The sequence below is a fragment of the Oncorhynchus mykiss genome, chromosome 16, assembly GCF_057628025.1.
Source record: "Oncorhynchus mykiss isolate SJ-2025 chromosome 16, ASM5762802v1, whole genome shotgun sequence".
NCBI classification, from domain to species: Eukaryota; Metazoa; Chordata; class Actinopteri; order Salmoniformes; family Salmonidae; genus Oncorhynchus; species Oncorhynchus mykiss.
Genome location: NC_143037.1, coordinates 12,768,549 through 12,784,332, shown reverse-complemented (window position 1 = coordinate 12,784,332; position 15,784 = coordinate 12,768,549). Strand labels below are relative to the sequence as shown.

General features: G+C 47.3%; 1 protein-coding gene across 4 annotated transcripts in view; it reads right to left on the bottom strand.

Moving 5' to 3' along the window:
• Positions 1-15,784, bottom strand: part of LOC110492834 (protocadherin-15-like) — a 303,674-nt gene that overhangs the window by 22,963 nt on the left and 264,927 nt on the right. For all 4 annotated transcript variants that reach the window (XM_090201917.1, XM_090201916.1, XM_036946203.2 and 1 more), the window contains 5 exons: positions 13,364-13,473; positions 11,240-11,380; positions 8,850-8,977; positions 2,411-2,629; positions 1,515-1,603 (listed from right to left, as the gene is read on the bottom strand). In XM_090201917.1, coding sequence (XP_090058043.1) covers positions 1,515-1,603; positions 2,411-2,629; positions 8,850-8,977; positions 11,240-11,380; positions 13,364-13,473 — 687 coding nt within the window. The remainder of the gene's footprint in view (positions 1-1,514; positions 1,604-2,410; positions 2,630-8,849; positions 8,978-11,239; positions 11,381-13,363; positions 13,474-15,784) is intronic.

The window sequence follows — 15,784 nt, the reverse complement described above, 5'->3', positions numbered from 1 at the left end:
ACCAGATGGATGTCTCTCCCCTTGGGAAAACACTGAGGAACTAGGTGGCAGCATGACAGCACTGAGACCAGATGGATGTCTCTCCCCTTGGGAGTGGGAAAACACTGAGGAACTAGGTGGCAGCATGACAGCACTGAGACCAGATGGATGTCTCTCCCCTTGGGAAAACATTGAGGAACTAGGTGGCAGCATGACAGCACTGAGACTAGATGGATGTCTCTCCCCTTGGGAAAACACTGAGGAACTAGGTGGCAGCATGACAGCACTGAGACCAGATGGATGTCTCTCCCCTTGGGAAAACACTGAGGAACTAGGTGGCAGCATGACAGCACTGAGACCAGATGGATGTCTCTCCCCTTGGGAAAACACTGAGGAACTAGGTGGCAGCATGACAACACTGAGACCAGATGGATGTCTCTCCCCTTGGGAAAACACTGAGGAACTAGGTGGCAGCATGACAGCACTGAGACCAGATGGATGTCTCTCCCCTTGGGAAAACACTGAGGAACTAGGTGGCAGCATGACAGCACTGAGACCAGATGGATGTCTCTCCCCTTGGGAGTGGGAAAACACTGAGGAACTAGGTGGCAGCATGACAGCACTGAGACCAGATGGATGTCTCTCCCCTTGGGAAAACACTGAGGAACTAGGTGGCAGCATGACAGCACTGAGACCAGATGGATGTCTCTCCCCTTGGGAGTGGGAAAACACTGAGGAACTAGGTGGTAGCATGACAGCACTGAGACCAGATGGATGTCTCTCCCCTTGGGAGTGGGAAAACACTGAGGAACTAGGTGGCTCCACAGCTGGGGCCGTAACTCTGGGGGGAACGTGGAGAGACCTTAGGATGACACCCAGTCAGAGGAAGTCCATCAGGAGGACTGATACTGGTTGATTGTCAGTAGGAGGATACGTTGGGTGACGGACAGGTGTATAGTAGCAGCACAGCTAATACACGCAAGGTCACACACATATGCCGGAATTCACACACACACGCACACACACGCCCCCACCTCAGAGAAACAGGAGACAGCTATAGAGCCACTGGCACTTTTCCTCTTTTGCAATTTAGATTCAGAGAGAAGTTAGACTCCTACTGATGATAACAATGCCAATGGCTAAGAAGTAAGCTCAAGACAAGAAGGGAACCATTGGGGAGTGGCTGTCTGAAGTGTATGACAGAGCTCCGATAGACCTGAGGAGGCAGGTAGGGAGAGCCTCGAATGGAAACTGAAGGAAGGCTCGCGTTGCCTGACACTTTAATTTGAGCAGCCGTCACACAGTGGGACACCTTTTCATCTCGGTAGAAGGCGACGATCAAATCAACTCTGAATCATGCAGCCCCCTCAAACACCTGCCCGCCTGGGGAAGGGCCAAATGCAAGTGTTGCTAAAATGAGTCACTTGCAAATGAAGTTTAAGAGACTATGAGCACAGTCGCGACTCGAATGTTAAAAGACGGACGCAATATCCTTCTTAAGTGAATTACAATAGATTAGATATCTTCTACGTTACCCGAGGAGCTTGTCCTTGTTCTGTTCCACCACTGTAGGAGCAACGTTGGACACCACCACCTGCATATCCAGCAGATTCACCACGGATACCTGGGAAACAGGGTTTAATCAGATGATCAATGCGGCAGACACAAAACCAGTATCTATTCCCCTCCCCTCCCTAACTTCTACAAAATGAGCTTTCATTTTGGACAGCAGGCTAAACCACAACAGGAACTCTCCCTGTAGTTTGGCAGGAAGGTCCCTTTATACAGTCCCCATGAAATGAAGCTTCCCGTTGGAATGAGATTAATTTAGCCCCAGCGTGGCTCATCTCGTTCAGGCAAGACTCTGACCCAGCCAGCCCCTTATTTCATTAAGGGCAAAGGGAGGAATAAGCAGCACAAGGCTGTAATGTATAATCAATGGTCCCCATATGCCCTGGGACAGTTCAATTTGCAACAAACTGGGAAGCAGCCAGCACGGAAGGAACACACATTCATCTACTCTCTCAGGGATAGCTAGCCTATACTATCTACCACAAGGATGGCACCAGACACAGATCATTGATTAGCTGGAGTATCACTACTGTGTCTTTTTACAAATGCAATTCCTATGGGAAGCTTTGAATGTGTATTTTGGGAGGAGAGGAGGGGTATGTACCCGCCAGTGTAAACCTGGGGAGTGGAAGTATTGTGGATATTGACATACTTAAAGGTCCATAAGCTAGAATTGTTCATAGCTGGCATGGAGTATGAAAAACTAGGCAGGACTGATGGAACTTGAACTTAGCATTGAACAAAAGACTCAGAGACCAGACCAATGGCTTTTCACGGAGGGAAACGCACAGCACATAGAACTACAGTTACTAGAATGGGAATCTCCATTTAATTCTACGGGAACAGGACAAACACTCACCACCACCTCTGCCTTGTTGCTCAGTCCCCCCTGGCCGTAATTGTCAGTGGCGACCACTTCGAACTTGAAGTAGGACCGGCGCATGTTCCTGTACATAATGGCAGTCTTGATGACACCGGTGTAGGGCTCGATGACAAAGCCGTCCTTGCCGTTGGTGGTGGGGGGGATAACGAGCCTGTACTGCATGGAGCTGTAATTCCCTGTGTCCTTGTCCAGGGCCTGAGACACACACACACACACACACACACACACACACACACACACACACACACACAAAAGCATTCAAGAGGTTCAAACACAGCAGCGTCAACAACCACAACAACAATTCAACATCAAGATCCCAATCAGCTCATCCATTGAAAATACAAAGGGCACATATTTGTTTTATTGTTTTGAAGTGGTTGTAGTTCTCCATTCTTGCTGTAGGTGGAGTCTTCGAACCGCGAGCCACTCTCTCTTTAACAGGGACACAGCTGACTTCACCGGTTGCCTTGTTGCTCTGCAGTGAAGTTGATTTATTAGACCTCTTTTGTTTTTTACGACTGAGACTGAGTGTTAAGGAGCAGAGACAGCACTGTGCCCTGCCCAGCTGGAGTCATTCACACTAATGAGATATTTTCAATATTCTGCAACTCATTTGTATCTCACACTATACTATACAGTATACTGTATATATAAAGGTTCACTGGTAAAATAATCCACCCCCTGGGTTAGTTAATGGTGAGACCAGACCAGGAAAAAAGATACCAGTGTATGAATGCAGTGTGAAAATGTGGCACAAAGACTGCACCAAGCAAGCAGAGAGAGAGGACAGCATTTGACTGTGTTATGAAAGCAACCCTGACTTGTTAGAAACTGTGGTTCTGATTTGAGGCTGATTTGCTGCGAAATTGGATTTGTTCTTTGCAGAGATTCCTCTTTGTTTTCCTATCTGTACAGGAACACAAACACATTCCGTCAAGAGTGACTTGTTTTGTGTTCAAATATACTAATTATGAGATCAATCACAGACAACGTGTGTCACTCAGAAGACAAGTTATTATTTATTTCTGCAGTGGCAACGCTCCTGTGTGACAGAGTAGCAAACATCACTTCTGTCCCTCCCTCCCACCCTCCATTCTACCCTTTCTTCAGGTTTGGCCACCACTCCATCAGGGTTTAAACTCCCTCTTTCTCACAAAACTATTTAAAGAAGGATTTAAAAGTAGATTAGTCTAATCTTGGGGATGCTGAGCAGCTTTTACAGAGATCCATATTCAGATCTGCTACGAATGTCCTATTAGTAAAGCAACAGGGAATAGGTATGAATACTAAAGACGAAGATACTGACCCTGACTGTGTGTGAAACACCTGGGAGGTTGAATTAGGAGTTGGAACCAGTGGGTACAGTACGTCAGTTCAGGAACTCTTTGACCCAGTAATTTCATTACTTCCTGGTCTAAAGGATCTCTTTTGAGGCTCCTGACAAACCCGTTTGTGACTTTGTTCTACACTAGCCTGACTGCGTTCTACACTAGCCAGCAACAACAGTCGAAGGGAGCAACAACAGTCGATTGGAGCCACAACAGTCGAGTGGAGCAACAACAGTCGATTGGAGCCACAACAGTCGATTGGAGCCACAACAGTCGAATGGAGCAACAACAGTCGAGTGGAGCAACAACATTCGAAGGGAGCAACAACAGTCGAGTGGAGCAACAACAGTCGAGTGGAGCAACAACAGTCGAGTGGAGCAACAACATTCGAAGGGAGCAACAACAGTCGAGTGGAGCAACAACAGTCGAGTGGAGCAACAACAGTCGAGTGGAGCAACAACAGCCGAGTGGAGCAACAACAGCCGAGTGGAGCAACAACAGCCGAGTGGAGCAACAACAGCCGAGTGGAGCAACAACAGTCAAAGGGAGCAACAACAGTCGAGTGGAGCAACAACAGTCGAGTGGAGCAACAACAGTCGACTGGAGCCACAACAGTCGATTGGAGCCACAACAGTCGAATGGAGCAACAACAGTCGAAGGGAGCAACAACAGTCGAGTGGAGCAACAACATTCGAAGGGAGCAACAACAGTCAAGTGGAGCAACAACAGTCGAGTGGAGCAACAACAGCCGAGTGGAGCAACAACAGCCGAGTGGAGCAACAACAGCCGAGTGGAGCAACAACAGTCAAAGGGAGCAACAACAGTCGAAGGGAGCAACAACAGTCGAGTGGAGCAACAACAGTCGAGTGGAGCAACAACAGCCGAGTGGAGCAACAACAGCCGAGTGGAGCAACAACAGCCGAGTGGAGCAACAACAGTCAAAGGGAGCAACAACAGTCAAAGGGAGCAACAACAGTCGAGTGGAACAACAACAGTCGAGTGGAGCCACAACAGTCGATTGGAGCCACAACAGTCGATTGGAGCCACAACAGTCGAGTGGAGCAACAACAGCCGAGTGGAGCAACAACAGTCAAAGGGAGCAACAACAGTCGAGTGGAGCAACAACAGTCGAGTGGAGCAACAACATTCGAAGGGAGCAACAACAGTCGAGTGGAGCAACAACAGTCGAGTGGAGCAACAACAGTCGAGTGGAGCAACAACATTCGAAGGGAGCAACAACATTCGAAGGGAGCAACAACAGTCGAGTGGAGCAACAACAGTCGAGTGGAGCAACAACAGTCGAGTGGAGCAACAACAGCCGAGTGGAGCAACAACAGCCGAGTGGAGCAACAACAGTCAAAGGGAGCAACAACAGTCGAAGGGAGCAACAACAGTCGAGTGGAGCAACAACAGTCGAGTGGAGCAACAACAGCCGAGTGGAGCAACAACAGTCGAAGGGAGCAACAACAGTCGAGTGGAGCAACAACAGTCAAAGGGAGCGACAACAGTCGTAGGGAGCGACAACAGTCTAGTAGGGAGCGACAACAGTCGAGTGTAGAAACAACAGTCGAATGGCGCAACAACAGTCGAATAGCGCAACAACAGTCGAATGGCACAACAGTCGAATAGCGCAACAACAGTCGAAGGGAGTAACAACAGTCAAATGGAGCAAAAACAGTCAAATGGAGCGACAACAGTCGAAGGGAGAAACAACAGTCGAAGGGAGAAACAACAGTCGAATGGCGCAACAGTTGAATAGCGCAACAACAGTCGAAGGGAGCAACAACAGTCGATTGGAGCCACAACAGTCGATTGGAGCAACAACAGTCGATTGGAGCCACAACAGTCGAATGGAGCCACAACAGTCGAATGGAGCAACAACAGTCGAAGGGAGCAACAACAGTCGAAGGGAGCAACAACAGTCGAGTGGAGCAACAACATTCGAAGGGAGCAACAACAGTCGAGTGGAGCAACAACAGTCGAGTGGAGCAACAACAGCCGAGTGGAGCAACAACAGCCGAGTGGAGCAACAACAGCCGAGTGGAGCCACAACAGTCAAAGGGAGCAACAACAGTCGAAGGGAGCAACAACAGTCGAAGGGAGCAACAACAGTCGAGTGGAGCAACAACAGTCGAGTGGAGCAACAACATTCGAAGGGAGCAACAACAGTCGAGTGGAGCAACAACATTCGAAGGGAGCAACAACAGTCGAGTGGAGCAACAACAGTCGAGTGGAGCAACAACAGTCGAGTGGAGCAACAACAGCCGAGTGGAGCAACAACAGCCGAGTGGAGCAACAACAGCCGAGTGGAGCCACAACAGTCAAAGGGAGCAACAACAGTCGAAGGGAGCAACAACAGTCGAAGGGAGCAACAACAGTCGAGTGGAGCAACAACAGTCGAGTGGAGCAACAACATTCGAAGGGAGCAACAACAGTCGAGTGGAGCAACAACAGTCGAGTGGAGCAACAACAGTCGAGTGGAGCAACAACAGCCGAGTGGAGCAACAACAGCCGAGTGGAGCAACAACAGCCGAGTGGAGCAACAACAGTCAAAGGGAGCAACAACAGTCGAAGGGAGCAACAACAGTCGAGTGGAGCAACAACAGTCGAGTGGAGCAACAACAGCCGAGTGGAGCAACAACAGCCGAGTGGAGCAACAACAGTCAAAGGGAGCGACAACAGTCGTAGGGAGCGACAACAGTCGAGTAGGGAGCGACAACAGTCGAGTGGAGAAACAACAGTCGAATGGCGCAACAACAGTCGAATAGCGCAACAACAGTCGAAGGGAGTAACAACAGTCAAATGGAGCAAAAACAGTCAAATGGAGCGACAACAGTCGAAGGGAGAAACAACAGTCGAAGGGAGAAACAACAGTCGAATGGAGCAACAACAGTCAAAGGGAGCAACAACAGTCAAAGGGAGCAACAACAGTCGAGTGGAGAAACAACAGTCTAATGGCGCAACAGTTGAATAGCGCAACAACAGTCGAATAGCGCAACAACAGTCGAATAGCGCAACAACAGTCGAATAGCGCAACAACAGTCGAATAGCGCAACAGCAGTCGAATAGCGCAACAACAGTCGAAGGGAGCAACAACAGTCAAATGGAGCAAAAACAGTCAAATGGAGCGACAACAGTCGAAGGGAGAAACAAAAGTCAAATGGAGCAACAACAGTCAAAGGGAGCAACAACAGTCGAGTGGAGAAACAACAGTCGAATGGCGCAACAACAGTCGAATAGCGCAACAACAGTTGAATGGCGCAACAACAGTCGAATGGCGCAACAACAGTCGAATAGCGCAACAACAGTCGAAGGGAGCAACAACAGTCGAAGGGAGCAACAACAGTCAAATGGAGCGACAACAGTTGAAGGGAGAAACAACAGTCAAAGGGAGCAACAACAGTCAAAGGGAGCAACAACAGTCGAGTGGAGAAACAACAGTCGAATGGCGCAACAACAGTCGAATAGCGCAACAACAGTTGAATGGCGCAACAACAGTGGAAGGGAGCAACAACAGTCAAAGGGAGCAACAACAGTCAAATGGAGTAACAACAGTCAAATGGAGCAACAACAGTCAAATGGAGCAAAAACCGTTGAATGGAGCGACAACAGTCGAAGGGAGAAACAACCCCACTCCTCACTCCTGAACCAACACTTGCACTTGACAACCCCCCGCGATAGCTACTTTATTGAGGAAAAGTGTACTTACTATACCTATGATATGTGGTTGTCCCACCTAGCTATGTTAAGATGAATGCACTAACTGTAAGTGGCTCTGGATAAGAGCGTCTGCTAAATTACTCAAATGTCAAATTATGCCCACTTCACCTGCACACAGACATGGTAGGTGCATACTCAGACGCAGACAGATGGAAATATGAAGGCAGGCAGGCAGGGAGACAGACAAGGACACAGACAGGGAGACAGGCAGGTAGACAGACAGGTAGACAGACAGGTAGACAGGCCGGCAGGGAGACAGACATACAAGGATACAGGCAGGTAGACAGACCATGAGACAGACCAGCAGGGAGACAGACCAGCAGGGAGACAGACCAGCAGGGAGAAAGACAGGCAGGGAGAAAGACCAGCAGGGAAACAGGCAGGGAGACAGGCATATAGACAAACAGGAAGAAAGACCAGCAGGGAAACAGGCATATAGACAAACAGGGAGAAAGACCAGCAGGGAAACAGGCAGGGAGACAGGCATATAGACAAACAGGGAGAAAGACCAGCAGGGAAACAGGCAGGGAGACAGGCATATAGACAAACAGGGAGAAAGACCGGCAGGGAAACAGGCAGGGAGACAGGCATATAGACAAACAGGGAGAAAGACCAGCAGGGAAACAGGCAGGGAGACAGGCATATAGACAAACAGGGAGAAAGACCAGCAGGGAAACAGGCAGGGAGACAGGCATATAGACAAACAGGGAGAAAGACCGGCAGGGAGACACAAACATCAGACAAACACCAGAGAAAACAGCGTGCATATCTGAATAAAAAGTAGTCTTGCTACGGCTCATCATTCTGAAACAACGATGCAAATGACACACACACACACACACACACACACACACACCCACCCAACAGGTGTCACAGTGGCTTTAGCAACAATGGTGCGAAAAACTAACAACAACACGCCCTGGTGCACACAGGGGATAATTCCCTTTCACACAGGACTTTGCAGCATGCTATTGACAGATGTGTGGAGATTTTATGTGAGAGCCTCTACAGCCTTAGCATTCTAAGTATTGTCAGAGATTTTATGAGAGAGCCTCTACGGCCTGGGCATTCTAAGTATTGTTAGAGATTTTATGTGAGAGCCTCTACGGCCTGGGCATTCTAAGTTTTGTCAGAGGTGTCTGAAAGAGATGGTTGATCCTCCAGCTGGTCATGCATTATCAACATTTCAAATGCAAACACAGATAATCGTTCAACCGGACACATTTTGGCTGGTTTCATCGTGAGGAGGAGTGATCGCAGTTTGATAGAAAATGTAAATTTTTTGAAAATAATGAATTGTCCTCTTTCGACACCAATTGCACTATTTAGAAGTTGTCCACTTTGTGTTAGAAAGGAGCTTGGGGTACCTGGACCTGTAGTACGGAAGTGAATGTCTTGGCGTCCTCGGCCACACCTCCCAGGTACAAGGGTTTGGTAAAGACAGGAGAGTGATCATTCTCATCCAGAACATCAATGAACACCCTCGCTGTGTTGGCTGCAGAGGAGAAAGAAAAAAATAATTAAAAATAACCCCAAAGGCTAATCTGAATATCATTTGGATTGAATAGAAAATGAGAACTCGAAACAGTCAAATGTGCATCATATCCATTTCCCTGTCAATACAATGATTTAGATGTTTGACTAAAATACTACAGCACTGCATTGCGGTTTGTCATTTCTCATAGTAAAATGTCACTCCTGAAGGGCTACAAATACACAGAGGGACCCACCAAATAACATGTCTTACATCATCTGACAAAATGCTCTGGGACAGACCAGGAAGACAGACCAGAGCGACAGGCCAGGAGTACAGACCATTGGGACAGACTAGGAGTACAGACCATGGGGACAGACCAGGGGGACAGACCAAGAAGACAGACCAGAGCGACAGGCCAGGAGTACAGACCATGGGGACAGACAAGGGGGACAGACTAGGAGTACAGACCATGGGGACAGACCAGGGGGACAGACTAGGAGTACAGACCATGGGGACAGACCAGAGCGACAGGCCAGGAGTACAGACCATGGGGACAGACAAGGGGGACAGACTAGGAGTACAGACCATGGGGACAGACCAGGGGGACAGACTAGGAGTACAGACCATGGGGACAGACTAAGAGTACAGACCATGGGGACAGACTAGGAGTACAGACCATGGGGACAGACTAGGAGTACAGACCATGGGGAGAGACTAGGAGTACAGACCATGGGGACAGACCAGGGGGACAGACTAGGAGTACAGACCATGGGGACAGGCCAGGGGACAGACCAGGGCGACAGGCCAGGGCGACAGGCCAGGAGTACAGACCATGGGGACAGGCCAGGGGGACAGACCAGGAGTACAGACCATGGGGACAGACCAGGGGGACCGACTAGGACGACAGTAGAGTCAGCACCTTTCTCGTTTATCCCTGCCAGAACGTCCAAAGTTACAGCGGATGACAACACTAAATGAGCAACAGCAGGAGAGTACTTACTGCTGCATTGCAACACACACCTGGGTATTTCTATAAACTAGGATACCAGTGAGGATAATAACTGGAGCGGAATCAGTGGAATGGAATATATCATATGGTTTCCAGGTGTTTGATGCCATCCCATGTGCTCTGTTCAGCAGCCTCCACTGTTCTCATGGTTGGTGTCTTGATGGGTTTGTCCAAAATCATGTGACATAAAATGTCCTTTTCTGGCCTTGCATTTATGGCAATGTAAGTTGTTGTTCTATCATATATTAAGCATTAATCAGTTAAATTAGACATTGAATTTGAACCCTCTAAGAATCCTGGATCTAGCTGTCGGACAGTTTTTTTGTGTAGAGATCTCACTTTTTTAAAAAATAAACTTTTTGCATGCTTGCCCCCCTCCCCCCTGCATAATCAGTGCTGTGGCTCGAATCACTTCAACCAAGTGTCTTCCTGTTACAGTGATGATGTCACCTCCATAGCCAAACGCAGTGGGGAGTACCCATCCACTCTCTGCAGCCATTTACCATGCTACCTCCTCCAGCGGAATTAATCAAACAACATCAATAGCCCCCCCCCCCCCCCCCCATGATGAAACTTCCACCACATCTCAAATATAGCTGCCAGGCCTGCTTCAATGGAACAAGGACTTAATCTATTGCTAGTGGGTGTCTTCGTCATGTTTGCTGCAGCCCCCTCTCAGCCCCCTCTCAGCTTGAATGACACACAGTGAGTGGCCTGGGTACAGTATATTAGTCAATCTAGTTGAATAGAGAAAAACATGCTGAATCTAATTCTAATCTGGGCAGAACATACAGCAGTGACCAAATCTCTACAAGCCTTTTATTCTAGAATCGACGAAGTTGGCATTTCGATATAAGTGGATGACAGCGCGAATGTAATCAAATTGATTTGAGTGATTGCTTCTGCATATTGCGGAGACATGATGAGATTGTCCAGAAAGGAATGTTTTTTATTTTATTTTATTATATATTTTTTTAAATCTGTCACATTTAACAGTAACTGTTAAATCAAAATGTCTCATCCTCCGCAGCAACTCAGCATGAATTTGACTAACCAGAAAACTAAATATCGTGAAAGCATGAGGCGTGCTTTTTAAGTACTTTGGAAAAAGCTAAGATGGGAAATAATTTACAGGCAAATGCCAGATAAACATTTATATTACAAGTGAGAGAAACAGAGAGACAGCAGAAACAAACATTTGAATTTCAATTACTCCTTCTCAAATGAAGGTTGCAAAAAGCATTTTTTTAAAGCATGATAGGCAGGCGTACTCTTGGAGGGCGCTCGGAGGTTGGACTCGGCCAACCCCATGGAGTCAGCCTCCACTCTGAGGCTGTAGCTGCTGTTGGCCTCATAGTCCAGGGGCTTGGCCGTTGAGATCACCCCGGTGTTGTTGTTGAGCCTGAACACACCTAGAAGACGATGAAAACATTTAATACTGTATCCGTCCCTGGGTAGAATGACAAGTTTATTCACCTCCCCAAATCCCACTGTGTGTGGTATCACGTGTTGAGGCACGACACCAGAAAGAAATGACACTAGACTGGAGAATCACTTAGTCACTCATTGATTTTGTGTAAGGCATAATTGATGCACATGCACAGCAGGAATGCACCGAAGAGCATAGCTAGAACTCATCTCGCTCCCCTTTATTTTCAGACCTACAATTAAGTCCTCCCAGTACGCCATGAACCTTGAATTTAACAACAATGAATTTTCCTGGTGCTTCTTCATTGAATCTAATGAGAGTTAAAAGTGAAGCCAATTCCCTTTGTTTCCAAATGACTAAATGCTTCAGATGTAGTTGAATGCGAGGCTCAGTATGGGGATGCAATTTCATCTTTTCACACTCTGAGAGGCATGAGCCCAGGTTTTAATCACAGTGAGGGACGATGGGAGGATGGACGGGTCTAATCATCCCTCAGGGTGCTTTTACATGGCAGTAACTCTGTCATGACCGGGGGCACGCACACATACACACACACTTTGGGTGCTGCCTCTCTGTGGGCAGATGACTGACTAGAGCCATATAGAGGTATATAGAGCTGTACAGAGCCGTATATAGCCATATAGAACTGCTTAGAGCCGTAGAGAGGCGTATAGAGCCGTATAGAGCCGTATAGAGCCATATAGATGTATATAGAGGCGTATAGCGGTATATAGAGGCGTATATAGGTATATAGAGGCGTATAGAGCCATAGAGATGTATATAGAGCCATAGAGATGTATATGGGGCGGCAGGGTAGCCTAGTGGTTAGAGCGTCGTTGGACTAGTAACCGGAAGGTTGCAAGTTCAAACCCCCGAGCTGACAAGGTACAAATCTGTCGTTCTGCCCCTGAACAGGCAGTTAACCCACTGTTCCTAGGCCGTCATTGAAAATAAGAATTTGTTCTTAACTGACTTGCCTATTTAAATAAATGTAAAAAAAAATATATATATAAAAAAATAGAGGTGTATAGAGCCATATAGAGGTGTATAGAGCCATATAGAGGCGTATAGAGGTATATAGAGGCGTATAGATGTATATAGAGGTATATAGAGCCGTATAGATGTATATAGAGGTATATAGAGCCGTATAAAGGTATATAGAGGTATATAGAGCCGTATAAAGGTATATAGAGGCGTATAGATGTATATAGAGGTATATAGAGCCGTATAGATGTATATAGAGGTATATAGAGCCGTATAAAGGTATATAGAGGCGTATAGAGGCATATAGATGTATATAGAGGTATATAGAGCCGTATAGATGTATATAGAGGTATATAGAGCCGTATAAAGGTATATAGAGGCGTATAGAGCCGTATATAGATGTGTATAGAGGCATATAGATGCCGTATAGATGTATATAGAGGTATATAGAGCCGTATAGATGTATATAGAGGCGTATAGAGCCGTATAAAGGTATATAGAGGCGTATAGAGCCGTATAAAGGTACATAGAGGCGTATAGAGCCGTATATAGATGTGTATAGAGCCGTATAAAGGTATATAGAGGCGTATAGAGCCGTATAAAGGTACATAGAGGCGTATAGAGCCGTATAAAGGTACATAGAGGCGTATAGAGCCGTATAAAAGTATATAGAGGCGTATAAAGGTACATAGAGGCGTATAGAGCCGTATAAAAGTATATAGAGGCGTATAGAGCCGTATAAAGGTATATAGAGGTATAGAGCCATATAGGTGTATAGCGGCGTATAGAGGCGAATAGAGGTATATAGAGCAGTATAGAGCTGTTTTGTATGGCTCTGTGAGTGACCTCTGAGGGTCCTTACTACTTCATGTTGTTTATAGTGTGTCCGAATAAAAGACTGGGATTATCACTGTATAGAATTACAACATGACCTCTGGAACTAGGTCAAAGGCACAGTGTAGGTTAGTCTGTTACTACTCACCTCCCTCGTTGCCCTCCGCTATGGAATAGACAATCGTTTGATTGACAGCTGCAGCCAATATGACACCGACCAGCTTCCCCACCTTAGCCTTCTCACTCACAGGGGGAAATCTGGAAGAAAACACACACACAGTATATGAGACACACAGATGAGACACACACACAGAGTAGATGAGATACACATATGAGACACACCGATGAGACCCACACACGACACATAGATGAGACATACACACACACACTAATGGAGACCTACTGACTGGTGCACCAAAATATACATTTTTTTTTACCACATTCTCCCAAGCCACATGCTAGCTAATGATCTCTCCCAGCTCTATGTAGACTGCAGTATAATCCACATTCCAATACCACGGTGCTGTTCATACTAATACCACAGAGGGAAAGGGTGCACAATCTCTTGAGGTCCTTGAGGGCCACAAACACTGTGTTTTCATATTTTGCCATTTCATCAGCAACTTGCTTCATCTTGGGAAAACAGATGTGTGAACTTTCTGGCTAATTCAAAACCATTAGAATCAACAGAGAGAGAGAGGGGAGTAATCAACAGCAGGACTGTGGTCCTTGAGGAACAGAGTTTTACTATGCTTTTCTCAGACTTAAAGCGCTATCTGATATATGTGTAAGTGAGTAATGTAACCAATAATATTTAATTTGATGTACTGTAGTTGGAATAGAAAATAAAAAAAAACACCCAAATTATAGACTGGGGAGTTAGAAGAATAGACTGGGGAGTTAGAAGAATAGACTGGGGAGTTAGAAGAATAGACTGGGGAGTTAGAAGAATAGACTGGGGAGTTAGAAGAATAGACTGGGGAGTTAGAATAGTAGACTGGGGAGTTAGAATAATAGACTGGGGAGTTAGAAGAATAGACTGGGGAGTTAGAAGAATAGACTGGGGAGTTAGAAGAATAGACTGGGGAGTTAGAAGAATAGACTGGGGAGTTAAAAGAATAGACTGGGGAGTTAGAATAGTAAACTGGGGAGTTAGAATAGTAGACTGGGGAGTTAGAATAGTAGACTGGGGAGTTAGAATAATAGACTGGGGAGTTAGAATAATAGACTGGGGAGTTAGAATAATAGACTGAGGAGTTAGAATAGACTGAGGAGTTAGAATAGACTGGGGAGTTAGAATAATAGACTGGGGAGTTAGAATAATAGACTGGGGAGTTAGAATAATAGACTGAGGAGTTAGAATAGACTGAGGAGTTAGAATAGACTGAGGAGTTAGAATAGACTGAGGAGTTAGAATAGACTGAGGAGTTAGAATAGACTGAGGAGTTAGAATAGACTGAGGAGTTAGAATAGACTGATGTAACGGCTTTCGTCGTCGGATGAGGAAGAGTAGTCGGACCAAAGCACAGTGTGGTAAGTGTTCATGTTTGTTCATTGAACTGAACACTAATACAAAATAACCAGAGAATAAATGAAACCGAAACAGTCCCATAAGGTGCAAACACTAAACAGAAAATAACTACCCACAAAACCCATGTGGGAAAAAGCTACCTAAGTATGGTTCCCAATCAGAGACAAGAATAGACAGCTGTTCCTGATTGAGAACCATACCCGGCCAAAACAAAGTAATACAAAACATAGAAAAAGGACATAGAATGCCCACCCAAATCACACCCTGACCAAACCAAAATAGAGACATAAAAAGCTCTCTACGGTCAGGGCGGGACAGTACCCCCCCAAAGGTGCGAACTCCGGCCGCAAAACCTGAACCTGTAGGGGAGAGTCTGGGTGGGCATTTCTCCGCGGTGGCGGCTATGGTGAGGGACGTAGGTAGCGCCACTAGAGCGGGGACCCTCGCCGCCGACCCCGGACTGAGGACCCTCGTAAAGAGCCCTGGACTGGAGGACGCCGCTGGAAGCTCCGGACCAAAGGGCGCCTCTGGACTGAAGGGGAGTTAGAATAATAGACGGACTGAAGGGCGCCTCTGGACTCTCCGGACTGAAGGGCGCCTCTGGACGCTCCGGACTGAAGGGCGCCTCTGGACGCTCCGGACTGAAGGGCGCCTCTGGACGCTCCGGACTGAAGGGCGCCTCTGGACGCAGAGACAGCCTGGTGGTTGGGGCTGCCACAGGGCCCACCAGGCTGGGGAGACCGACAGGAGGCCTGGTGCGTGGAGGAGGCACCGGATGAACCGGGCTGTGGGGGAGCACTGGAGCTCTGGTGCGCAGCCTTGGCACCACTCCTCCAGGCTGAATGCCCACTTTAGCCCGGCCCCTCCAGAGTGCAGGCACAGGTCGAACCGGGCTGTGGGGGAGCACTGGAGATCTGGTGCTTAACACTCGCACCTCTCCCTTAGGCTCAATGCCCACTTTCGCCCGGCACGGGCAGAGCACAGGCGTAGGGCGAACTGAACCCTCCCAGCGTCCCGGAGACACAGTACGCAGATGCC